The 24,705-nt window shown below is 36.3% G+C and overlaps 2 protein-coding genes across 3 annotated transcripts in view; one reads left to right on the top strand and one right to left on the bottom strand.

The window, feature by feature from the left end:
- Window positions 1–23,135, top strand: part of Abl (tyrosine-protein kinase Abl) — a 60,711-nt gene extending 37,576 nt beyond the window's left edge. For both annotated transcript variants that reach the window (XM_034983586.2, XM_034983585.2), the window contains exons 9-15: window positions 5,384–5,534; window positions 6,043–6,205; window positions 6,805–6,893; window positions 12,069–12,253; window positions 12,427–13,896; window positions 14,101–14,363; window positions 14,747–23,135. In XM_034983586.2, coding sequence (XP_034839477.1) covers window positions 5,384–5,534; window positions 6,043–6,205; window positions 6,805–6,893; window positions 12,069–12,253; window positions 12,427–13,896; window positions 14,101–14,363; window positions 14,747–14,750 — 2,325 coding nt within the window. In that variant the 3' untranslated portion in view covers window positions 14,751–23,135. The remainder of the gene's footprint in view (window positions 1–5,383; window positions 5,535–6,042; window positions 6,206–6,804; window positions 6,894–12,068; window positions 12,254–12,426; window positions 13,897–14,100; window positions 14,364–14,746) is intronic.
- Window positions 2,125–3,523, bottom strand: LOC117995607 (uncharacterized). The gene is made up of 4 exons (XM_034983595.2): window positions 3,363–3,523; window positions 3,152–3,282; window positions 2,819–2,894; window positions 2,125–2,742 (listed from the first exon to the last, which is right to left on the bottom strand). The coding sequence occupies exons 1-4, from the start codon at window positions 3,418–3,420 to the stop codon at window positions 2,537–2,539; spliced, it is 471 nt and encodes a 156-aa protein (XP_034839486.1). The 5' UTR covers window positions 3,421–3,523; the 3' UTR covers window positions 2,125–2,536.
- Window positions 23,136–24,705: the final 1,570 nt, after the last annotated feature.

Here is a 24,705-nt window from a genome sequence, read left to right as displayed (position 1 = left end):
TTATATTATTAAAAGGAAGGATTTGTTTGTTTGTAATCGATTAATATGGAAACTACTGACCCATTTTAGTAATTCTATCACTATTAGAAAGCAATAGTTATCAAGAATTAACATATTATGTACCGCGGGATAAAGGTATTTTAACTAATAACAATTTACTCTTTTATGGGATTATTTGGTGTATGTTTTATAATTTAGAACGTCCACTTAGATTCGAATCATTATTGTTATCGCATTAGGAAATTGAAAAAAAAAACATTTTCTTTAAACATCTTTAATATAATCAAAAACCCTTAAAAATAAAGTTGGGACTCATAGATCAGCTCTTTGTATCTATATCGACAAGAATAGGCTAGTTGACACTTTTTTTAAGTTGGTCTTAAATGGTTAATATTTGTCCTATTAGATCAAAAAAATTAACACTATATTTTTTTGCGCCCTAAAAACCGTAAAACTTTAATTTAAAAAAATATTTTTCTTAGACAGGTGAAAACACTGTCGGCCATGTTTGGCCCATAGATTATCTGTGCTCTGACGTCATGCATTTGTAAACAACAGCATAACCTCCCAAAGTTTAATAAACATGACTTCTATACTAGTTTACATGAAAAATATAGTAATTATCGTTATTGTATCATCCGAGAATGTAAAAAACGCATCGATAAAGACCACAGGAAAGTTGTGGATTAGAGTGCCCAGTGAAATAAATATACGTAACACGCGAAGACTTGCTTAAAGGGATCCTATTTGACAAAGACTTCAACCCAAATTTATTTTTGCAAAGATCAGTTTGTTGTAAGTCTTACTTAATAACTTATTCAATTTATAAAGAGAAAACGATATTTTTTTTACGTTTACTATGAGTTTTTAGAAATATATAAAAACTAGCTTATGCTCGTGACTTCGCCCGCGTGGACTTCATAGATTTCAAACCCCCATTTAACCCACTCAGGGGTGAAATTTCAAAAAATCCTTTCCTAGTGGATACCTTCTCTTTACCTACAAAGAACACACCCACCAAATTTCATGTATCTAGGACCAGCTGTTTAGATGTTTAGGCTGTGCGTTGATATATAAGTTAGTCATCAGGACTTTAAATTTTATATATATCGATACTACGTTAGTCCTCGCGTGACATAGGGATGACATTTCTTTGTTTACATATTTAATGACGTCACATCATGGCTGACAGCGTTTTCTGCGTTTCAAATAAAAATAAAAACTGTATTTTTTTAAATTGGTTTTATATATCCATCCTGCGTTTTTAAAAATTGTTATTGATATATTTCGTTGTCTTAAGCAAAATACTATAATAAATAATCATTTATTGGACGAAATTAGATATGAGTCAATAGTAGCCTATTATACTTGTCTGTCAATTTTTCTGATATTGATAAAACACATTCACCAATCGAAAAGAATCGCCGAGCGTATGCACATTTATATTTTATAAAGTATTCACTCGTGAACTTGTTCAAACACAAAGCCGTTGAAAATAAAAATCAAATAGTCATTTTACGTAGCTTTGTCCTTGCAGTTTGCGTTTCTGCACTTATTTACTTTACATTTACTTTATTTACGTAGTCTATTTAACGATTATATTAAATAACTTTATATTTAAACTTATTCAAAAGTACATAAATGAATAAGCTTAACAAATAATATTAGCTACTTTTTACTAATTGCCGTAAAATACAACTATGTACAAAGATTTTCACGACCGTCAATAAATATTTGAAACATAAACATGATGTTTATGGAGCTGATGAACAAAACGGTGTTGTCACATTTCTAATCTGAATATACTTTTTCTTTTAATCCGGATGTTTTTGGCACACTGAATACAAATCTGAACTCATTTACAAGCAATTGAAATTGAGTCCAAAGTTAATGATTTCGATCACTGAATACAAACGTGAACTCATTTCCAAGCAAAATGGCTTAAAACTGCTGTAATTGAGTCTTAAGTTCGTGATTTCGATCAAAACAGTATAATTACAATGAACTTTTAGAAGCTCTCATCCGGTTTTTTGTTGATTTTATTTCGTGTCATTACATCGTTTTGTCCGCCAGCTCCTGTTAAGGTTTTTTAAACAAATTTAAAAATGAAAACATGGTGAAAACGCAAGTTCTGATTGTTATAGTCGTTTAGCTTAACATGACTCTAGTTTCAAAACAACTAGTTAACATTTTTGCGTTTGATTTCATAGTTTATAAAACAGATTATGTAAGCTTGAACATGAACAACGACGTAAAACCAAACAAATGATTACAATTCTTCCACTCCGGCGGGATAGATTTTGTAGGAAATTAAGAACTTGCAAACAATTTGTTCAATAGAAAAACAGTTTTCACTAAAGTATATATATATATAGTTTGTTGGTGTCTAACCTATGACCTCGTATAACAGATTTTAAAGAAATCGTTTCAATTCTTAAATCTTAACCATTTAGCTGTTTTTCAAAATGAACTATAGTTTTGAACACAAGCGCAAGTAATTTTACGAGTAAGTACTTAAACTGCCCTTATTTAAATCTTAGCAATATGACGCGTCTGTACATAAATTTTTCTTGCACAGGGTGCACTGTGGTCGGCTCACAGCTATGCGGGAGAAAATTTCCGAGGCAGATAATTCTTTGCTCAATTTACTGCACATGGAATACGATACGGTTTTCTTGGAAAAATCTTTTGCAGGCACGCAAGTGCGCGCGCGTACTGGACCTATTTCGTGGCCGGTCTCCACTGAAAGTTAAAGGTTTTCTTAATGTAAATATTATATCGTTACATTGTATTTACGTCTTGTTGCAAAATTACTTACCAAGTTTAGCAGACTCGGAAGTAATTACAATACACAGGAACGCCATTCCAGGAATGTAGCAATCAATGTTTGGAACCTAGAGGAAGTTGGAATTAATTACAACAAAAGCTGTAAAGACGACTTGCAAGATATAACTTTCTTTGCTGCTTAAATTCAGATTTTTATACCAACTAAAGTTTGAAAATAACTACATGACTATTCTAATTTTATATTTTAGAACATTGTGATCCACTAATAGAAGAGAGTGGAAAATGGCATATATTAATATATAACACTACAAAAAATTATCCGGACAAGAAATGCGTACCTATATTTTAGAAACAATGTACTTACCGTAATATTAGCGTAGTCTGGGTGGTCCGGGTCCCAACAACCGGGATGGTCAAACGATAAGCAGTTATAGCACTGGATACCCTTAGCAGTGGGTGAAACGAACTTTTTCGGCTTTACTTTCTTATGTTTCCCTAGTAAAGTTTTAAAAAGATTAAAAAAAACATATAAAAATGTAATCCATATTCTTACCGGCAACATCCTCATTTCTTACCGGCAACAGCAAATGAGATCATCAAAAAATAAATGATATACTTCTTCCGTGAAAACATTTTGCAATTGGTGTAATATTAATACGTGAAAATATTAAAATAGCTATTTCTGTGCTTTGTTCCGCCACTGCACGGGCACTGGTGAGACGAAGATCGCGGTCGAGTTTATACTCGGACGGGAAACAATGATGATTGTTTTGGTAACGACGTCATCGTGCTGCATACAGGCTGCTCTAAAACATCCTTTTGCTCTAATTACCACCTAATTTTAATTTAATAAAATTAACAACTAATTCAGTGGTTGAAAATAACACGAAAATGGCTGTTCTTTTTTATTTATGACAGAAAGTGTGTGTGTGTGTCATTGTTGGCATTAATCAATTAATTTTTTAATGTAGTTAATTTGGTTAATTTGATTTGGTTGATTAATTTTAATCAGATTAAATAAATCGTGATTAATATACTTGTGATGTGACGTAGATATTTTATATATATATATTTTCTTTCTACGTCATAATAGCTATCTGGATGCCAAACAGCCTGACCCGTCCAGTAGTTTTAGCTGTGCCTTGCTTATAGAAATACAATTGCTCAAGAAATGAAATAAGTACTTTAAATGCGGCCCGAAAAATATCAGCCAATAAGCTTATTTCAAATTACTCAAGTTTTTAGACTAGCTTAGATGTTAAGTTTTATTTTAGAATAAATATCTAATAATAGTTCTAGTTTTAAAAAATCGAATATTTAAAATTTATTGTCGATAACAAGAGGTCTTAAATATGAATATTTTGCAATCGTTATTAAACTTTATGTTCAAGTGTTAAGATTTATAATAGACTAAAGTTGTTGATATTATAAGACTGTTTTCTACATTTCGTAATAAGAAACATAGAGTGTATAAATGTGTGCAAATCGGGCCACTTGAGCGATGTCAATTAGTTTGTGAGCCCTCGTCTATACCTACTATTTATAAGTCAAAGGTGTTGATAGATCAGTTAGTCAAACAATAAATCAGCTTTTCCTTTTATATATTTAGATTCCTACTGTATCCGGTTGTATAGTACGTAATAGAAGAAAATAATTAAGTTTATCTACGTAATCTAAATAGGTGACTGACTGACTGACTGCCTGACTGACTGACTGACTCTGACTGACTGACTGACTGACTGACTGACTGACATTTGGCACGCAGATAGCTATTATGACGTAGGCATCTGCTAAGAAAGGATTTTTGAAAATTCAACCCCTAAGGGGATGAAATAGGGTTTTGAAATTTGTGTAGTCCACGCGGACGAAGTCGCGAGCATAAGCTAGTTATTATAATAAAACAATACAATAGTGTATTCGAGAGCGAGGAAAAATATCTCGGAAGTTTTATTCTGTACAAGAATAAGAAAATGCTATCAGCTATAGGAACATATTTGTAGACTGTAGTTTATTTATAGTAGGTAAGAGACAGTACAAACGTGGAGGGAACAACCCTCACACCCGCACAGCCCCCGCGCTATCCCGGTGCGGGGGAGTTCGCGTGTGCGGGGGCGTCTCCCGCCTCAAACCCTGATTGCCATTTCGACCTGTCGCGGGCTATACTTGTGGGACGGGACGTTGTTTGTTAATATCGATAGTATTCACGTTCCGTTTACACTAACCCTTGTTATTTGTACACAAACACATGTTCATTGAAAAGGCATGCGTGTTTTGTTTTGCATCATCTAAATTATTTGTTTAATTTACTACCCATAATAATTTAAATATCCACAACACTCACAGACGAGGCGACTATGAGATGTATGATGAAAAAAAATTACGTCTTTGAAAAGTGTCATTAATGGGAAAGTCTATCCAGCGAATACGAAGTTTTACTAATATTTAAACAACTTGCAACTTCTTTATTACCTTCTGAAATAATAGTATATTATACTTTTTTCAGGAGCATACTTTTAATACATTACAAGTTTAAATAATTATAATTTTGTTATAAATAATTTAAAGTTAGTGTTGTATTTGTGTTTTTTTTTGTCAGGGGTATCGTATGGAGTGTCCGCCCGGTTGCCCGGCTGCAGTTTACGAGTTGATGCGTGGGTGCTGGCAATGGAGCCCGACAGAACGGCCTTCCTTCCGCGAAATACATCACGCCCTCGAGCATATGTTTCAGGACAACTCTATCACTGAAGGTGAGATTTCCTTATCATATTACTAGCTGATGCCCGCGAGTTCGTCCGCGTGGATTTACATTTTTCAAAATCCCGCGGGAACTCTGATTTTCCGGGAAAAAAGTAGCATATGTGTTAATCCAGGGTATAATCTATCTCCATTCCAAACTTCATCCAATTCCGTTCAGCCGTTTTTGCGTGATTGAGTAACAAACATCCACACTTTCACATTTATAATATTATATAATATTAGTAGGATTAGACTGTTTAGTATGAGATTTCACATCTCACCTAACGTTTTGATAGAATTCGAGATCGAAACAATGACGTCAGAGTAAAATGGACCTAAACTTCTTTGTGTTAAAGTAAAAAATTAGTACCATCGATTTTAATTCCACAACGTTTCCGCTTGGACCAACGGCGGATGTATGAACGACCTTGAGCTTTAAAAATAAGATTTCGCTTCTGATGGGTACCCCCCGACTGCAACAGCTGGCACACAGCGATCTAAGATGGGTTTTTCTGTCAGAGGTAGAAAAACAACTCCAGGAAGGCGTGTGCGGCACGCCGCAGATGCCGCTCAAGAAGGGCGGGAACGCGTCCGCGGCGCTGGCGGCCGACCGCGGCGTTCAGATGCGCAGGCCCACCAACCGCCGCGGGAAACAGGCACCCACTCCGCCCAAGCGGACTAGGTAACTATATTTTAGACTTTTAAGATGATACGTAGCGCGCTCAACGCCGGCCCGAGCGAATTGTTTCTATAGTTTTGTATTGCCGCCGCCCACGCCCAGTCTGTTCCATACCCACGCCATTCCGCCCTTCAATTTCGAGCGCCATAGGCCTGTCGCCTAGTTTGCCTTTATGGACGAGCTAATCCTGAGCGCGCTTTGTTTGTTCTCATTTGAATATTAACCAATCCAATTCAATGACATTTTGTAGATACGCTCTAGAAACAAAATATCTGTCTGTGGTTTGCCAGATATCCGTAAAAATGAGTTGTTTCAAAGTTACAAGGGCTCTAAGATTGAAATACAAATCTCTTTACGCTCCTGATAACAGGGATCTTGACAGACATATCGACTATAAAGTATAAATAAGACAATAAATTCCATAAGGGTTCCTTTTTACCTTTTGAGGTACGGAATCCCAAAAATGAAGTGTTAGATTCCTCTGTGCGACAGAAAATGTGTTATTTTTAATATAAAATTAATCTCTCTCAGTTAATATAAAGTTAAACATTATGATGTCTATGAATAATGTTTATGTGAAGTTTACACACTTTTGTTGCCAGCTTATTATCTTCGTGCAGCTCGTTCCGCGAATCACAATACGCTGCGGAAGAGCAAAGCGGTCACGACGATGGGCTCGCTTCGCTCAATGGTTAGTTCTACCATCTAAAATATACTCCATACACAGTGGTCACCTAATAACCTCAGTAGCTAAGAAGGTACATAATTCGACGCACAGATATATATAAAATAAATACTATTACATAGTACGTTAGATATGCGACTGACGATGTGTTTCTAAAGCAACTTAATTATCGCCATGTTGGCGCTGATAGCAGCAGTTGGCGTCATGTGGAACTCGGGACTAAATGGTAGTCATGAGACAGTGGACAAACTGTCTATTTTAATTACCGGTACGCTCGGTGAGGGCGCTTTAAATCGACTGTAAATTTGTATAGCACGATCTAGCGTACGATGAAATAATATTATGATATATCTATAGTCTAACGTTTTAAGGAAGTAGTTCCTTGGCGCGCATAAACGCAGTATTCTACAGCATAAATAGTAGAATACTAATTAAGTAGTTGAGTAATTTTGACGACCTCCCTGGCGCAGTGGTAAGCGCTGTGGTTTTATTAGTGGGAGGTCCCGGGTTCGATTCCTGGCAGGGATTAGGAATTTTATAATTTCTAAATTTCTGGTCTGGTCTGGTGGGAGGCTTCGGCCATGGCTAGTTACCACCCTACCGGCAAAGCCGTGCCGCCAAGCGATTTAGCGTTCCGGTACGATGCCGTGTAGAAACCAAAGGGGCATGGGTTTATTAAAAAACTGCCATACCTCTTCCAGGTTAGCCCGCTTTGATCTTAGACGCATCGTCACTTACCACCAGGTGAGATTGCAGTCAAGGGCTAACTTGTATCTGAATAAAAAAAAAAAAAAAAAACTATTGAAATATAGTTTGCCGGCGAAATATCGCGCGCACAAACGCACTAGATAATGTTTTACGAACACTGCGTTTAGCTTACGCAGCGTGTACACGTTGCGTTTAGGTAGCTATTGATGTTATTATATATGAGCTACCTACTCGAAATTAAAGGCTGTTTGAAAATGTGGAATATTAGATTAAAAATATTCAGTGATATTTTTTTAATAAAATAGTACTAACTACTACTGCTCATATAATGGAAACTCTGTATTAATATTTGTCTATAGCCATTAGGGTAGACTTTAAATATAACTGTGCCAGATAATAAATTGTCATCAGTGCCATGCAGAAATGAGGTACAATCAAGTATTTATACTGACAGATTATCCCTTATATATTATGTACTTTATTTACTTCTAAAGATGACGAAAAAGGTATCACTAGCTTTTTCTTAAAAAATTTAGCCCAAACACTTTAGTTTCACAAATTTTCGTCTACATGTACGCAACAGTCATTATTCACGCACGACAGCAAATCGTTACGTTCATATTAATATTGATCATATTCTTATAAAAAAGTAAACATCTTAAGAGTCATTTATTCATTATTTTGACGTATTTATTACGGTATGTGATATACTGCAAATAATTTTTTTACATAATTTATTTTTACAAACAACGGTTATAAAATAACAATTTTTTTAATAAACGCGCGGGATGCTATCTCTCTATAGAGATAACCGATTTTGAAATTATATTCGTAGGAATCGTTATAAGCGGGTCACATCACAATACCATATCACAAGAACTTCCAACATAAGATCTGTAAACGGTTTTTGGCTTTACTAGGCTTTATTTTAACTACTAGCGAAATAATTAAGAAGATTTAGTAACTTTTTTCATTAAATTGGCCCATCTATTAACTACCAAGTATCAATACACAATGTTAATGAATTATTGTGGATTAATTTGATGTTTGTATCAAAATTAACTGGCAGATATTTTGCTGAAGCATTTGTGTAGGTATTCAATTATCAGAAAAGTTTCTTCTTATATATAAAATGTTTTGTCTTATATGTAAAACAAGCTGATGCCCGCGACTTCGTCCGTGTGGATTAAGGTTTTTATAAATCCCGTGGGAACTTAGATTTTCCGGGGAAAAAGTAGCCTATGTCACTCTCTAGGTCTTTAACTATATCTATGCCAATAATCACGTCGATCCGTTGCGACGTGATTGAAGGACAAATAGATAAACCAACACACCAATAAACCAACAAACAAACACAATTTCGCATTCATAATATGAGTAGTGATATTTACTATATATTCGGTAGAATTTACTGCATCCTACACTAACTATAATATTTTTAGACGTTGAGGGAATAAATTCAATAGGCCTTTTTCACTTAGAAAACCCCCTGATATTTATATATCTCAGGGGGTCGTAATGTACAATAGGTCATAGGATTTTGTGTAACTAGTATGTGTGTATGCACTATGTAAATAATAGAAGTAGGTACATATTAAAACTGATGGAACTTATCTTTGATACAGACACATTAGCTTATTAGAATACTTTTCAGACAGCAATATCTAATATGCATTAATATCGATAAACATACAACAGATTATATGGACTAGAATGCCAACATGTATATCTTTATTCAGAGGCAGGCAGTTCCGTTCCTTATAACTGAAGAACTAATTTGCAGTTTCTTTATGGATGTCAACTGTCTCCTGCTTATTGCTAATGGCTTTTCTGTTGTAATAGTGTTATATTAGTTTTGTATGAAATTTTGTGTTGCTCTGGCATGGCGTCGCCATATCGCCATGATGTCATGCAAATAAACTTAAAGCTACATGTTGTGTATATTTTATTCACCTATTATGTGTATATGTATCCAGCTATATATAATAATATAATTTGAGCGGCGTACGGACGGTGTGACGAATATAATTAAGTTGAAATAATAATAAGTAATCATAATACATTCATTCCTTTAAACTAGTATTTTTGTCTGTTTGTCCGCTCGCTCAGGTGTATAGCAATAGGTTCAAACATTTTGTAAGTATACGATACGTTTCAGTTAGAAACGATCATGCCTTCTCATTAAAATTATTCGTTTTATTTAAATCCTTTTGTTAGATATGTGACATATTACGTACTATCTCTAAAGTCTTTATTATAAATATGTATATAAGTTTATGTATGATATAAAATTGAATGCGTACCTGTCAGGGCTACGGTTATCAAAGTACAAGCAATTTTCTCGTAATTTTGCTTCTCTAAAAAATATATCTTGATTTTATTCCAGAGCATAAATTGAATCAAACTAATTGTACAAAGAAAAATTATTTCCACGACACGTTTCCACACAATTATTCAACTATTAACAAACGAGAAACTATTAATGGTTTCACGTTGAAAACGTAATTTAACGTGTCATATTTTAAATTAACAAGATAGCCGCTTTTTTGTAAAATATTAAATACAGACAATTAAGCTTTGACAGATACGTTGATTTTTTTAACTTATTGGATGTGATATATAAATTTTGTATAGTACACAATCTGCAGGGCGTGAGAAAACCTTTTGAAAATCTATGAAGTCATACCATTGATATACTACTATACAAACAAGACCACCAATCGCTAAGAGATCATAAAAACCGTTGAACCACATTTTATCGGATAGCAATACGTTCGATCTGATATTATGCTTTTGCAGTTTACCATTGAATCGTTAAACGCTGTTCACATGGTATTAACACCGCACGTTTTTTGCAGAATAAATCTTACCGAATACGTAGTGGCGCAGACACTGAGTATATAACCGTTCACATGATTAAAACTGTACGTATTTTACAAAAAACGTGTGAACGGTTCTATATTCAACTAAATCTTTGTGTCATATATTCGGTAAGATTCATCCTACAAAAAACGTACGTTGCAAATGCTAAACGAACGGAGTCTTATCCATTTCTTGAAGTTGTATAATAGGCGCGGATGAAACATTACTTTACTACAAAAAACATGCCCAGTGAACATTTGTTTGTGGCGGATAATTTTTGAGCGTTATGGTGGGGTTTGCTAGTATAGTTAGTAAATTAGTCATATAGTTAAATTGATTAATAAAGATGTAAAGGAAACTGTTTCTAGCGCTCTGTTTTATGGATTATAACTATAATTTTCACCATTCTAGAGGGCGCTTTAAATCTTATTTTTACCTTTGTGCATCCCCCTTTCTTTCCCGTTATTTAGCTGAGTGTGAATTAGGTTTGATATGGAGTTTCGTTCCAAAATTATATCGCATTGTTGTTTTTAAAGCTTTATGGTTTATATTTTTAGCCATTAAGATGTAGGTACGAGGATTGTTAGATAAGGCTTCGTTGTTCTGTTTTTCTTGGACATGTTACGTCCTTGTTCTTTTTCAACATCTAAGTATACAGTCTTGGAATTAATCTAGATTACAAAAAAAACTTATTTCAACTTATCAACTTTAATCGTAGATAACCGTGACATTCATAATAATATTATGTACAACATACTCGTAGATATAGAAAACTACCGTACCATTCATTCATGACCATGCCATTTTTTCCGAAACTGTATAAAAAGTCTTTAATATTTTTCCGCGTAGTCTGAAAACGTTATGTAATCGTTTATTTCTAGCTTTCATAAAATTTAATTTGGAACCATAAACCAATCATCCATACCCGATACTTTTTTGTCAGAATGTATATCAATGGCTTATATTTTGGTATTTTATTTACATTTTAGTTCAGTAGTGATTATCATTGAGAATAATATTTATTTCATATAATCGTTAATAGGACCTATAATATAAATACTTGGCAACATATTATTTATTTATTAGATGCTTTTACTATATTTTATTCATTCATGCGCGTAGAAATCATAAAGAAACATCCATTACCATTATACCATTTAAATCATTCATTTAGAATTCATTGAATTAAGCTATTCTTTATAACTTAGTAGGTACTATATATACGTAAGGAATAAAACTACTATATTTAGATACTTCAATCCATGAACATTGCATACATTGATGATAATTCGTAAATAAATAAAATTATCGTTTTTCAAGTATAATTCGTTTTATCGTTTAAGAATTACAGGTTCGATTCCTGTTGAGAGCGAAATGCAAGTGATTTCGCAATTAACCTGGGGTTAACACGTTGTGATTATAAATTTGCCATAATTGTTGTTATTGGCTGAATTTAAGGTATGCAAATCAATCAGTGATTATTGTGATCGTCACATTGTAGCTATCAAACTTTGGTGTTACGTCTTCTGTAGTTTATGTTCCAAGTTGTTTTGTATGATTTAAAAGTACTTATAGGGTATAAAGGTTTCCTTGTTATTGTACTGGGATCAGGCGGGGGCCGGGGGGGCGGTCGCGAGGCTTCTTCCGAGGGTTCTCTGGCCGAAGCGACGCCGGACACGGACGAGTCGGGAGCAGGGATGGGCGTCATGGAGCATCGACATCGTTCCAAGCGACGGCATCACGGCCACGGGCAAGCTTCCCACCAGCACCCGCCCGCACACGATATTGCACCTAAGGTTTGTGTAATCTAAAACCTTTTGACGATATAAGTCAAAATTCGCTGGTAATTTATTTTTATTAAGATTTCAATTAGAATCAGCATTTTATCCATCAAAAGACATGAAACTTGTGGACTGAAAGTCATATGACCACAATATAATATAAGTACAATTTGTTATTTTTTTTCCAGCAAGGGACTCAAGTCGCGGCACTCGAGGTGCAGAATGTCAAACGCGCTATAAACAGATACGGGACTTTACCCAAAGTTGCTCGAATTGGCGCCTACCTGGAATCGCTCCGCCAGAGTGGTGGGGCCGGTAGCAACCCTCAGTGCACCAGTGTCCACCGCGAGCCCCCGCAAGACGAGGCACGATCCCTGTCCCCGAGGACGGCTCGTGCTCAACCGCACATGATTCGCTCCAACTCATCCGGAGGCGTCACGGCTCCCGCTCCTGCCTCTCCACGCGCCTCCCGAGCCGCTCCCCCACTGCGCTCCTTTACCAACAGCCCTGCTAAGCCGAGACCAAGGCTGGCGGAACTCGAATTCCCCCCTCCGCCTCCCGACCTGCCACCACCGCCGGAAGACGCCGCACAACCTCCCCCGCCGCCGCCGCCGCCGGACTGTTGTCGCGACGCAGGCACGGACACCGCGGACCGGCTCGATGACAGCACCGTGGTCATGCGCGAACGTTCCGATATGGAGGAAAAGCCGGCCAAACAGATCATGAAAGAAATGCTTGAATTAAAACTGGTGGCTGAAATTAAGGAGCGAGCTGACAAAAAGAAACATAGGCTAAAAGATTCACCACCACCCAACGAAGTCCTCGAGATGCACACGTCCTTCGGGGACCCTGTGACTCGGCTCGTGTCCGAACTGTCAGAGAGTCTTAACATGGAAGCGCTGCGTAAGTCTGATAAGAAGATGGAGATGCCTAAACCGATCGACAATGGTAAGGAGTCTATTTCGCCGATCGATCTTAAAGCTAGCCTCAGGAAAACTTCTTACGGCAACAGTGTAGATAAAAAGTCAGAGCCCGAAGCGAAAGCGAACACCAATTATAAATCCCAGCTCAAGAAAGTCGATACAAATAAAATCAATAGTAGCACTAAAGAAGCAGAAGAGCCCGGGCGCTCCATTATCGATTTCAAATCTCGTTTACGAAAAGTAGACGGCGGAACTTCAGCGACGAACGGAACTGCGAAGAAAATGGAACAAAGTTCCCCAGAGGATTCTAGGAAGGACTTGTCCAGCAAGAGTGACGATTCAGATAAGAAACGTTCCGACAGCGGAACACAAGACATCAGTTGTGGCGACGACGAAGACAAGAGGCGAAGTACCGGCAGTATTAGCAGTTTAAAGAAACTCTGGGAGAGTAAAGAAACTGATGAGCGATTGAGTCCTAAGATGCGACCGAGGGGAGAAGAGAGCGAAGAGGGGTCGCCGGAGGAGAAGAGCAGCGGCGCTCTCGGCAGAAGCGGCAGCATTCAGGCTCGCCGCGGGGAGGACAAACCCGCAGTCGCCAGCAAGCCGGCGATCCGAGGGCGTCCCCTTGGCAAGAGTGGCATATACGCGACTCCCCTCGCACCGCCCAGCTCTTCCGACGACGACAGCGACGCGCTTGCCCCTCTACGAGCCTCCTTAGAGTGGTGCACGAATGAGGTATGCCATTTCAGAAAAGTTATAGTCGTAGCACCACATATATTGAGTTCGACGACTTATATTTTAAATTATAAATGTTTAATGTATTTGAAGTTCGTAAATAACAAATTTATTTTTTGACGCGAATCTTATTAACAAACCTTTGGGATGAAAAAAAGATAACAAAATGAAGGCAAATGGATTTATTGAGTGCTTAAACTTTAGGTTCGGCGCGGTTGCGGAAGCGGTGGCGGACGCGGATCGCTGTGGCGGCTGCAGACGTCCGAGCGGCTGGCGCGGCTGGGCGGCGCGTGCGCGACTGCGGCTGCCGCCAGCCGCTGCGCGCCGCAGCTGCGCGTGCAGCTCCGTGCAGCCGCCGCGCGACTTGAGGCTGAAGCGCGCGCGCTCGCGTCTCCCGCGCCGCACCACCACCACCTGGCGGACGGCGTGGAGCAAGCGCTGCGGGATCTCGCTACCATCGTGCATAGGTGACTATTTTACTACTAGCTACAAGTATTCTGTGCACAGTTAGTTACACAGCTTCATTTTCGAGAGGGCAGCTAATTTGGCTGCAGATCTTGAGGTCCTGAGCATCAAGTCAAACAAAAATAATCAGTGAAGAGTGAATGAAGTCTGCACATAGTGATGTTCTTTCACACCGCGCGGGAAACGAGACAGAAAAATGACTGACAAAAAAATCACAATGCTGCATTGCATTTTGTTTGTCAGTCACGCCTGCTGTTGCGCTTCACCTCCTACTGCCGATTAGATCGATAAGTCAACAACTGATCAGGTTAAGGCTCTCTTTTCGTGACGATAAGTGTATCCAACCTTTTCCATTGAGAATCAACTATAAAAATATCTATTTCAGGTAAAAAGGGCACTTAAACTTCAGGCCTTACTAATTGTCTCCCGACTACGGAACATGAAACCTAAGCCCCGTTCGGCAGGTCTCTGGAGCATACTTAGAGACCACTGTGTACAAAGGACTATCGTATTAACTCTTGCTTTACTTGACGTCTATAAACGTTTCCACTTTTTCGAGAACAAATCAAAGTTCCATGATGTCTACATCGGATAATGTGAATTAGCGATGGGCGATTCATTCGAATAACAACCGAACTATTCCATTGATGGTATTCGATAACAATCGAATAACAATTGAACAATCTATTGTTTTCGTTTATTCAATTGTTGCGTATATTGCGTAGCGCGCGTCTGGGATGAATGAATCGATGTGTTTTTTGTGAAGACGAATAATTCGAAAATCGGTTGTTCAATTTTTCGATGCATTCGGTTTTTTTTGCAACAATCGCCCATCGCTAATATAAATGTTATATTACTAAAATTTTCCGAGCTTATCTCGAATTGTCATCAAAGATTTAGCCCTCGCTTATTACACTCAACCATGTATATTGTGTGTGTGTTATACTCAACCACCGTGATACATTTAAAAAGACAACTTCCGTTCATTCCACCCAGAGTTGCTCGGTATTTGTTTATAGTCTAAGAGCTGTAACGATTTTGTTCAAAGTATTTATATTGATCCGAATATTGTATTACAAACTAAAATATATTGACAAGCTGGCAAACTTCGCCATTACATTTTTACTTAGACGCTATTACGCATTTTACCTAAAATATAGCAATTCTAAAATATTTACGAATGTAGGTCGCCAAGTTGTCAATATATAATATAGTTGATAGGTTTATTTAATAAACCCTTACAATTAAAATTTTACACACTGCTTAAACATATTTCTGTTATACATTTGACGAGTACTAGCAATGATTAAGCAATGGGTATTTTTTATAATTATAACCTTTAAGCAAATCATTAAGCAGCTCTCAGTATAATATTATTTATTTACTAACGCAAATAAAAGAAACCAAAGACGATCCCAGTTCCGTTGATTACATGCTGCCGAGATTACATGGTATAATTATACCATCAGATACTCATGATTTAGTTATTTAGATATACATGTTCTGACTTGTATAATATTTATTGAATTGTATTAGTACAAAAACTAACAATTACTATCACAAACGAGGTACAAGTACAATCGGACTCCGGAAAATACTGTGTAATATAGATGCTCATTTATTATGACAAAGTATTTTACATTTTTTCTTTTATTCGTAAGTAAGACTGACGATGACTAAATGACTTCAGCGTAAATGTTTAAAGTAGGTACGATTATTCTATAATAGTAATCACTATTTCTTTATAGGAGTAATGAGGAATCCTTCCTCAGTTTTTAAATAGTAGGTTGAGGAGTGGCTATGACTCCTCAATTCAAATTTACGAATATAAGCCTAGTTTTATGCAGTACATATTACATTTGTGTATATTGAATTTATCAAGATATAATTAATTTATTTTTTAATAATACTGACGAGAATAACGTTGAATTTAACGTTGAAACGTTTTTATATAGTGTACAAACATTTTGATTCAAATCAATTTATTTATTCCAATTTTAAAACAATCTAATTTTTACCACAGATATCGAATTAATTATATTTCATCATCATCATATCAGATCGGTTGATATACAATAATTTTATTGATTTTAAAAAAGTACTTATATTCCTTTACAAATTACTACCATTCGTACATATTGTTCTGAAAAGATTCGGCTAAGTATATGCATATATTTTTGTTCAGTATATTTATTGTATGCCTACCTAACAAATAGTACGACGACAGCAAAACCTATTTATAATTAATATGTAAAGATGTTTTCAGTGCCAAATAAATTATACATTTCGTGCTACAGACTTCTTCCGTGCCTATATATATGGCCAAACAGAATCTTTAAAAGTTAATATTTGAACAAAATGCCGATCCTTATTATTGGGCAGAAATGGAAATAGGTACATAATAGACATTAATTTTATCATTACTAGGTGTTAGTTAATTGTTATAGACTCAAGATATAGTGAGTGTTATAGGTGTATTAGTTGCGAGCGGCGCCTGTATAGAATGTATTATATCATAATCATGTAATCGATGCCTTGAGTGTAAGTTTTGAACTGAAAATTTATAAACTCCTTAGTCATGTAGTATTTTTGGGATATTGTGTGGCGAACGCCATTAAGCTTTGGAATAGTCTGCTACGGGCAGCTACTGAAGGATTTTTTTAGTAAAAAAACCGGCCAAGTGCGAGTCAGACTCGTGCACCGAGGGTTCCGTATTTTTTTCGACATTTTGCATGATCAATCTGAAACTATTATGCGTAAAAATAAATAAAAATCTGCTTTAAAAATAAAGCAAGCTTTTTTAGTAAAGCCCTTTCATATGATACACTATTTGGTATAGTAATCTTACTTTGAAAGTTAAGAATGAACACATTTTAATTTTTTTCTTGTGATGTAACCACAAATTTACGGTTTTCAAATTTTTCCTTTAGTTGTACTATAAGTCCTACTTATCTGCCAAATTTCATGATTCTAGGTCAAGGGGAAGTACCCTATAGGTTTTCTTGATAGACAGACAGACAGACAACTAAGTGATCCTATAAGGGTTCCTTTTTTCCTTTGAGGTACGGAACCCTAAAAGTCTGCGTTTAAAAAAAACTAAACTTGTCGTATGTGTGAGATTTGGCGTTATGGTATTCGATGAAATTATCTGTCTGTATATAGAAAAATGAACGTATCTATTTTTGTTTGTCTCTTATTCGCTCCTATACCATTCATCCGATTGCGATGATACTTTGTACAGTTATTATTGGGACTTGTGTGAAAATTTCTGTCATAGTATCATCGACGCACAATAGGTTGCATGCGATTTGTTCATACATAATGGCATCGCAACGCATGCCGAGCTAAGCTAATAAATAAATGAATGTATAATTAAATTAGCCGGATGGATTTAATTTATACCATTTTTGAGACTTTAAAAACTACATCGGGGTGTATAATGTCGAATAAATATGTACGTATCAGCCGGGAAGCGAATCATGGCGAACGAATTCCTCGGTATGACTAGCTACGTTAAACGTTTTACACTCGTTTACATTCCTCTCGACTTCACATCTACTTAACTTTATCATAATACTTATATCTTAATCCGCATTTAGCATTTAATAAATTAACATTACATGTAAGTCTCTTTTGACTCGGACCAATAATGATGCATTTTACTTTCATTTTCGTTTGATAATGGCGTCGCTGTGTTCGCCCGTCAGCGGCGATGCTTGCGCATTTGCGTTTGAGACTGACGTTGAGATCTGTTCGTTTCAGGCAAGAATGATACAGAAAAGATGGAAACGGCACTTGAAAATGTCTGACTGAAGACAATAATTTGTATTATGTCGATTATAGTGCGTGTATCATTTATTTATTTGTTTTATTCAAACATACTGTCAACTACAATGTTACAAAGCATATTGCTAATTACAATATTACAAACAATAAAAATACAGGATACACTTAAAAACAAATGGCGACCTTATTATCTTCGCTTTTAAGTACGAAGCCGCAGGACTGTACCTACCAATAATTATTGTAAGTGGGCTTCCATCTTTTCTTTATGCTTTTTGTCTTCAGGCCTATTGTTATGATACATTTTATATGAGGTATACTATAAAGTATGCGTCACAATTATGTAGAAACATCATTCGCTTCTTTGTGAGCGTAAATGTCGCGCCTAAGTTATAGTTTGCTCTGAACGCATTGAATGATATTTTTATGCGTATGCGTACTGAGCAGATACAGTTAGTAGTTTGGTTGGATTTTGGATATTCGGTTCGAATCGCCATGTGATCAGAGCAAATTGAAAGCTTGGCGAGGCCTATTGTATACTAAGTTTTCAGTTTATATATTCGATTTTTTTGTGGATAAAAATGAATTTCTCAATGTGACATTATTATTTAAGTTAGCGTACTGTGATACGGCTTATATAAATCTTTATGATTATGCTCAACAATTTTCATTTTATTTTTTAATATATCATAAGTATTATGTATTATTATATATTAATCAAATGTAGGGTTATAAATATTATAGGAGACGGCCCCAACACTAACTTCTAAAGAGTGATAGTAGAAAGTCGAACCAATACAACGTTAAATCTAAATAAAAGTCAAACGCATTTTGAACAAAATAAAAAATATAGTTTGTAGAAGAAACACATTCGCAACATCCCACCACATTGCTCGAATGGTAGTGTATTTCTGATTATACAAAATAATGCGATTCGACTCGACACAATACACGTAGCGTTGTGTTGCACTGGGAGTATTGTGTGGTGTGCCCGACTATTCATACAAACATCTATTATTATTTTTTAGAAGTCACTGTTCCGGTTACTATTCATTACAAGGATCAATGTCGATCAATAGGTAACAAACCATTTATATTGAAAATTATTTAAGAACTACACTGATATATGCTAGTCTTTATTATTATAATAAATGTATTACTTTATGTAAGAATTAAATATATACGTAAGTTCGATTTGCGTACAATTCTTCATACTATTTTAATAATCATTGTATGGGTAAGTGTTTTGTATTAGACGGAGGGTATTTTGTATTCTTGTGAAACTGAATGGATTCAATCCCCGATCAGGGAGACATCCCGTTTGCATATTAACCTCCAAGGTTCTGTAGGTGTCGCTTACGTGTTTTGGTAAGCGATGCTTCACAACGACATAGATTAGAAATGGTAACAGATGGTTCGATCAATACAACGCCTAATAACGTACACTTGTACACGCGTGCTGCCAATCCAGCTCAGCCAGTATTTAGCTAATAGAGTAAGACCCGATAGAGCCAGACCTGCCTTATTTTCTGAGTAACAAAATGTGTGGGATAGCGTAGTGTTTGTACGTACCTTTAACGTTCGCATATTTGCTAGCTTGAGCCAGGAAGCAATCAAAAGATATCAGCTGCTAAAGGTACGTAAAAATATCATTCACTTTTCTTAGTCTGGGTATGGATTTTTATGTATGTTTTACAGAATACAGTTAATAGTTAATAATTAATACTGCTAGACACCTTCCATGGGTCTTTATTCCCGCCAGACGCTTTAAAACACGCAAAAAAATATCTTACAGCCGTACTCAGAGTCGCTTAATCGTTACTTAAGTTTAGTTAAAACGAGACAGAGCTGTATCTCTCACATAAATCTGTCTCGTTTTAACTCAATCTTAAGTAACGATTAGCGACTCTGAGTGCCGCGGTTAATACTGATACTTTGAGTCTGAGTCTTAATTTTTTAATATGATACTCAGGGAATAATTTCTATAGTTTTTGTAAGCAGCCAGAAAAATCGCACACGTTTTGTTACTCAGAAAATAAGACGGCTCTGGCACTTTTGGTATCTTGGTCTATAAACTCAGCATCGAACACACGTTTGTGTGTTGTGTAAATGTGCCTGTTTTTTCTAGCGAAGCTTCTGTTACCTTTCTATTTCGTGATTAATGTAAAGACCTTTGTACACACTATAGTGTATTCCAACGTTTGCATATTATAGTTAATAGTTATAGTACACTCTGAAAACAGTTTGGAAGCAAGTGGCCAGCGCGCAAGTGGAATGCTCAATACGGTTCGAATTTATAAAGCGCAGGTAGAGGTGAGACGATTGCTTTGTAAAGCGTTCTTTCTAGTTAACTTCAGTTTGATTGGATTGCATAAATCCTCTATGAATTTTACACTCACAGGAATTTGTTTTAGACGACATCGTGTCAAATCAACATTCTCATATTCATTTGCACTGTGAATAGTGAATACTGTGTCACGAACACAACTTCCGTTGGCATCATTAGCAATTTCGCGTCGCTTCGTCGAGAACAGATTTTGGTGAACAGTCTAGCATGCTACATACAACCCGTCGGAAATATCTGAGCACCTTGATGGAGTGCGCTTTCCCGCAGCACGCACATTTTCGCCTATCCAGTACCCAAAGAGTATATGAACACTACGTTCTACCAGTACCAGTGCTAGTAACGTTGCCAACGCAAGCACGATGCATGACGTCGTTAAGCCAGGTTCTTAGATATTTCCGACGGGTTTTACAGTCCTTAAATATTGAGTAGTGGAAGTTACTCAACTTTATTTATTAATATTAAAAGTTGCAGCTATTCTTTTTAATGTATTACTTTAAAAAAAACAATTGTATTATTTTAGGGTGTAAAATATATACCGATTAAGTTTTGAAAGTTAACATTATAGTCCAGTCAATTTAGCTCATGTGTACGAATGTTCGGTACACCATTATAAATGAAATGTGAAAAGGCCCCATCGATCCGAAATTTGCAAAAAATATATTATTCAAGGTCTAAGTTCACATATTATGAGTTTTTGCGTTTTTCAGCCAAACGGTAAGTTTTATCATAAAAATATGTTAGACTAAATTGTAGATCATGCAATTATCTATAAAAATTGTCTTGACGTTTTTTCTCCTATGAGTTACCGTTTCTGAGATATTACGATTCAAATAGTGGAAAAAATAGTTTTCTTCATAATTTGCAAAAGTACCCCGCATTTATACATCACTGGAGTTATAGTAAAAGTGAAAGTATTTTCATATTGGTCTGTTTATCTTGTGTTACAATTAATGAGAACATAAATAATCACACAATATTATGACGTGAAAATTTGTCTGTATGTGACTATGTTTGTTACTCTTTCTTCCCGCAAAAACTACTCGACGGATTTGGCTGAAATTTAAAATGGTGATAGAGTATACCCTGGATTAACACTAAGGCTGCTTTTATCCCGGAAAATCAAAGAGTTTCTACGGAATTTTAAAAAACCTATATCCACGGCAACGATGTCTCAGCCATGAGCTAGTAATTGTATAAAGCGAACACGCCCACATATTTTTGTAACCTTGAATGTTTTATTTGACTGGACTATATTTTTTTCAATAAATTGTTTTTTTTTTATAAATATAATACATTAAGGTGTAGTTTTTAGCGGAATGCACGAACATACAGGCGTGCATAACTTAAAGGGTTTGAAAATGTAAATACTTTTTTAGGGGTTCGTCCGAAAGACAAATTTAAATTAATTACAATAAAGGATCGGGCACGCTTTCTACAACCAACACCATTTTTAATCAAATTGATTTTTTACTATAAATATACTATATTTTAGCGTTAATTTTTCGCGAAATGCATGACATAATGTTAAGGGTTTTAACGTGTAAATACTTCTTAGGTCCGAAAGAAAAATTTAAATTAGTTATAATAATAAAAGTTTGTTGCAGATAAATGTCTGGCTTGATAATGACTTTGTATCAGTTCACAGGGCGCTTTGCATTTCTAGTCACGCGAGAGCGTTTGGAATTGAAACAGGATTTGAATTAAACTGCATTCAGAGTCGTAAACAGTTTTGTATTTAAATGTACCTATGCCTAATTATATTATTATTAATTTGAACAACTGTCCAGTAATTCAGTGATTAAGCTAACAAAATGCCATATCCTCGTTTTCGTATTTTGATCATATCGTAGCTTATATTTGTAATAGTAGGTATTATTATTCGTGGAGATTTTTGACCTCGCTTCTATTAATGTATGCATAGTGCTATTTGATATAGTGAATATATTTGTGTCCCCCATCCTCGCTTGCAGATGAATTACCCCAACCGCCCACATTACAAAATAGAAGCAACAAACGGTCCGCTTATATGAGCGTTATAGAGAGAGCCCGCGAGGGCCAGACCTTCGTTGTTTTATAGAAGCTGAAAGTTTTTCGTGGCGGCTTTAGTAGGTAATAGGCAAGAAAGACTCATAAAATCTTACGTCAAAGTATAAAGTCAATTTTTTTAAATATTTTCTTTGGAATAGTCTTATAAACCACGTCATGCATTGCCAGACACTAGTATTGTGGCAACCCACTGCCATAAGATTTTATACGTCGTTGTTACCTGTTATATGCCAACACCACCATGATCTAAATTTCATACTCGCTGATCGTTCCCACCCTGTGTTAGAGAAACTTTCAGCTGTTATAAAATAAAAAAGTCCTAACCCTCGCCCGCTCTTAGTCCATTAACAGGAGCATTCACACATGCATTTTAAGTGCCACTGGGCCTATTCAAATGCTGGCTGACCTAACCCGTCGCACGTGTCTGTGTGAGTGCGCCTTTTGGCGTGCGTTGTATTGAGAGGACATTCTGTTTTACCTCTATTTTGTGCTCTCACTTACCTTTATGGTTTATAGTTAATAGAATCCAAAGATAGACATTGATTACATTCAGATGTGAAGCTGTAATGGAATTAATAAAATGTTTTCTTTATGAATATGTTATGGTTTTAATTATCTTAATTTCTCCTTAAGGTGACGCAATACGCTCGACAGAAATTGTCGGCGCACGTGGGTAACCTGTTTGCTTTTCATCTAAGATTGTATGAGAAAGATCAGAGGCACGAGTGTAATCATGAAGGTCGTTGCTTGATACCTAAAATATAAATTCACGATAAGAAATTCCCGAATCCCCACGGCTTAGGAGTTCAGTACCTTGCAGCATCAGGATTGAGAAGTTGGGATCCGAAGTTCAATGGTGTAGTCTATGCTTAGTACCGAAAATAATATTGCATCATCCGCAGTTCCTGAATCACTATAGTTCAGGAATGCTGTACTCCAAATCATTAGGGTTGAAGAGTCGGGAATTTGAATCCAAGCATGAAGTCGTTGCTTGGTACCTACAACATTAATTCACTATGAGCACTTCCTGACTCTTGATAACTTAGGCGGGCAGTAACCCTCCAGCATCAGGATTGAGGAGTTGGATACAGAATTTTTACTGTTAATTTTAAAATAATCTGCAAATCCGTTAACATACCAGCGATTACCTACCACATACTATAATGTCATTAAGCTCCCATACAAAACAAAAAGGAACGTATTTTCACGGACTCGGATCGGATGAGTGCCTAACCGCCGTAAAGGGGTTAAACATCGGTTTCAAATTAATAATGTAGTCCACGCAGATGAAGTCGCGTGCATAAGCTAGTAATTTATAAGTCAATGAATGCGACATTAAACTCGAATATGTAATTAATTTATTCGAGATCAAAAATGTAAACAAATAATCAATGACTTATATAAGTAAATTATTGTTACTGTCAAATCGACGACTCAGGGGTGCAGAAGGGTCCCAAAAGAATAAAAAAATACATTTCCTTGTTTAGATCGAATCTGGAATCGTCACGAATGTCGTGATCCAAATGCTATCTTAACCTGTAAAGTGCTGAAAGGTCACGTCACGCGGCGATCCGTTGCGGTCTCCTGGCGAGTGGCGACGATACGCTGGCGGAATTACCGTTGTACCGTGGAGATTATCCGAAGATAGTAGGACAAACTCGTTGCGATTCTCTCGTCCGTGGAGATGGCGCGCCTAACTGTTGTACTTATAGATCAATACTGGTTTCACTATATTATTATTAAAAGTTCTCGTAGGAACATTTGTGTATTGTAACTAGCACGTGGGTGGGTTCACGTATTCCATCGAAGGGCGATGTCGGAGCAGATCAACTAATGATTTAATGTTTTCAAAAATCATATAAGTTTTTCTCTTTCCTGTAATAGAAGCTTGGAAAGCTTCCATTTCCCCAGATTCTCCATCTCAAATAGTTTTAGCGTCTCTAATCGATGCCGAAAAACTAACAGCAGATTTTTCTGTTAGGAGACTAGTTTATTTGAAAGGTTAGGTTTCCTAAGAGCATCACCTTACATAACAACTTAGATGACGCCCGCGATTTTGTGGATTTTCAAAAATCCCAAGAGAACTGATTCGGAACAAAAGTAGAAATGTTCATCCCCGGGATGCAGCCTGTGTCTCTTACCATAATTCATCAAAATCGTTAAACTGG

The sequence above is a fragment of the Maniola hyperantus genome, chromosome Z (genome assembly GCF_902806685.2).
Source record: "Maniola hyperantus chromosome Z, iAphHyp1.2, whole genome shotgun sequence".
Taxonomy (NCBI): domain Eukaryota; kingdom Metazoa; phylum Arthropoda; class Insecta; order Lepidoptera; family Nymphalidae; genus Maniola; species Maniola hyperantus.
The sequence above is the reverse complement of the archived record's forward strand: the minus strand, read 5'-3'. Positions and strand labels throughout refer to the sequence as shown.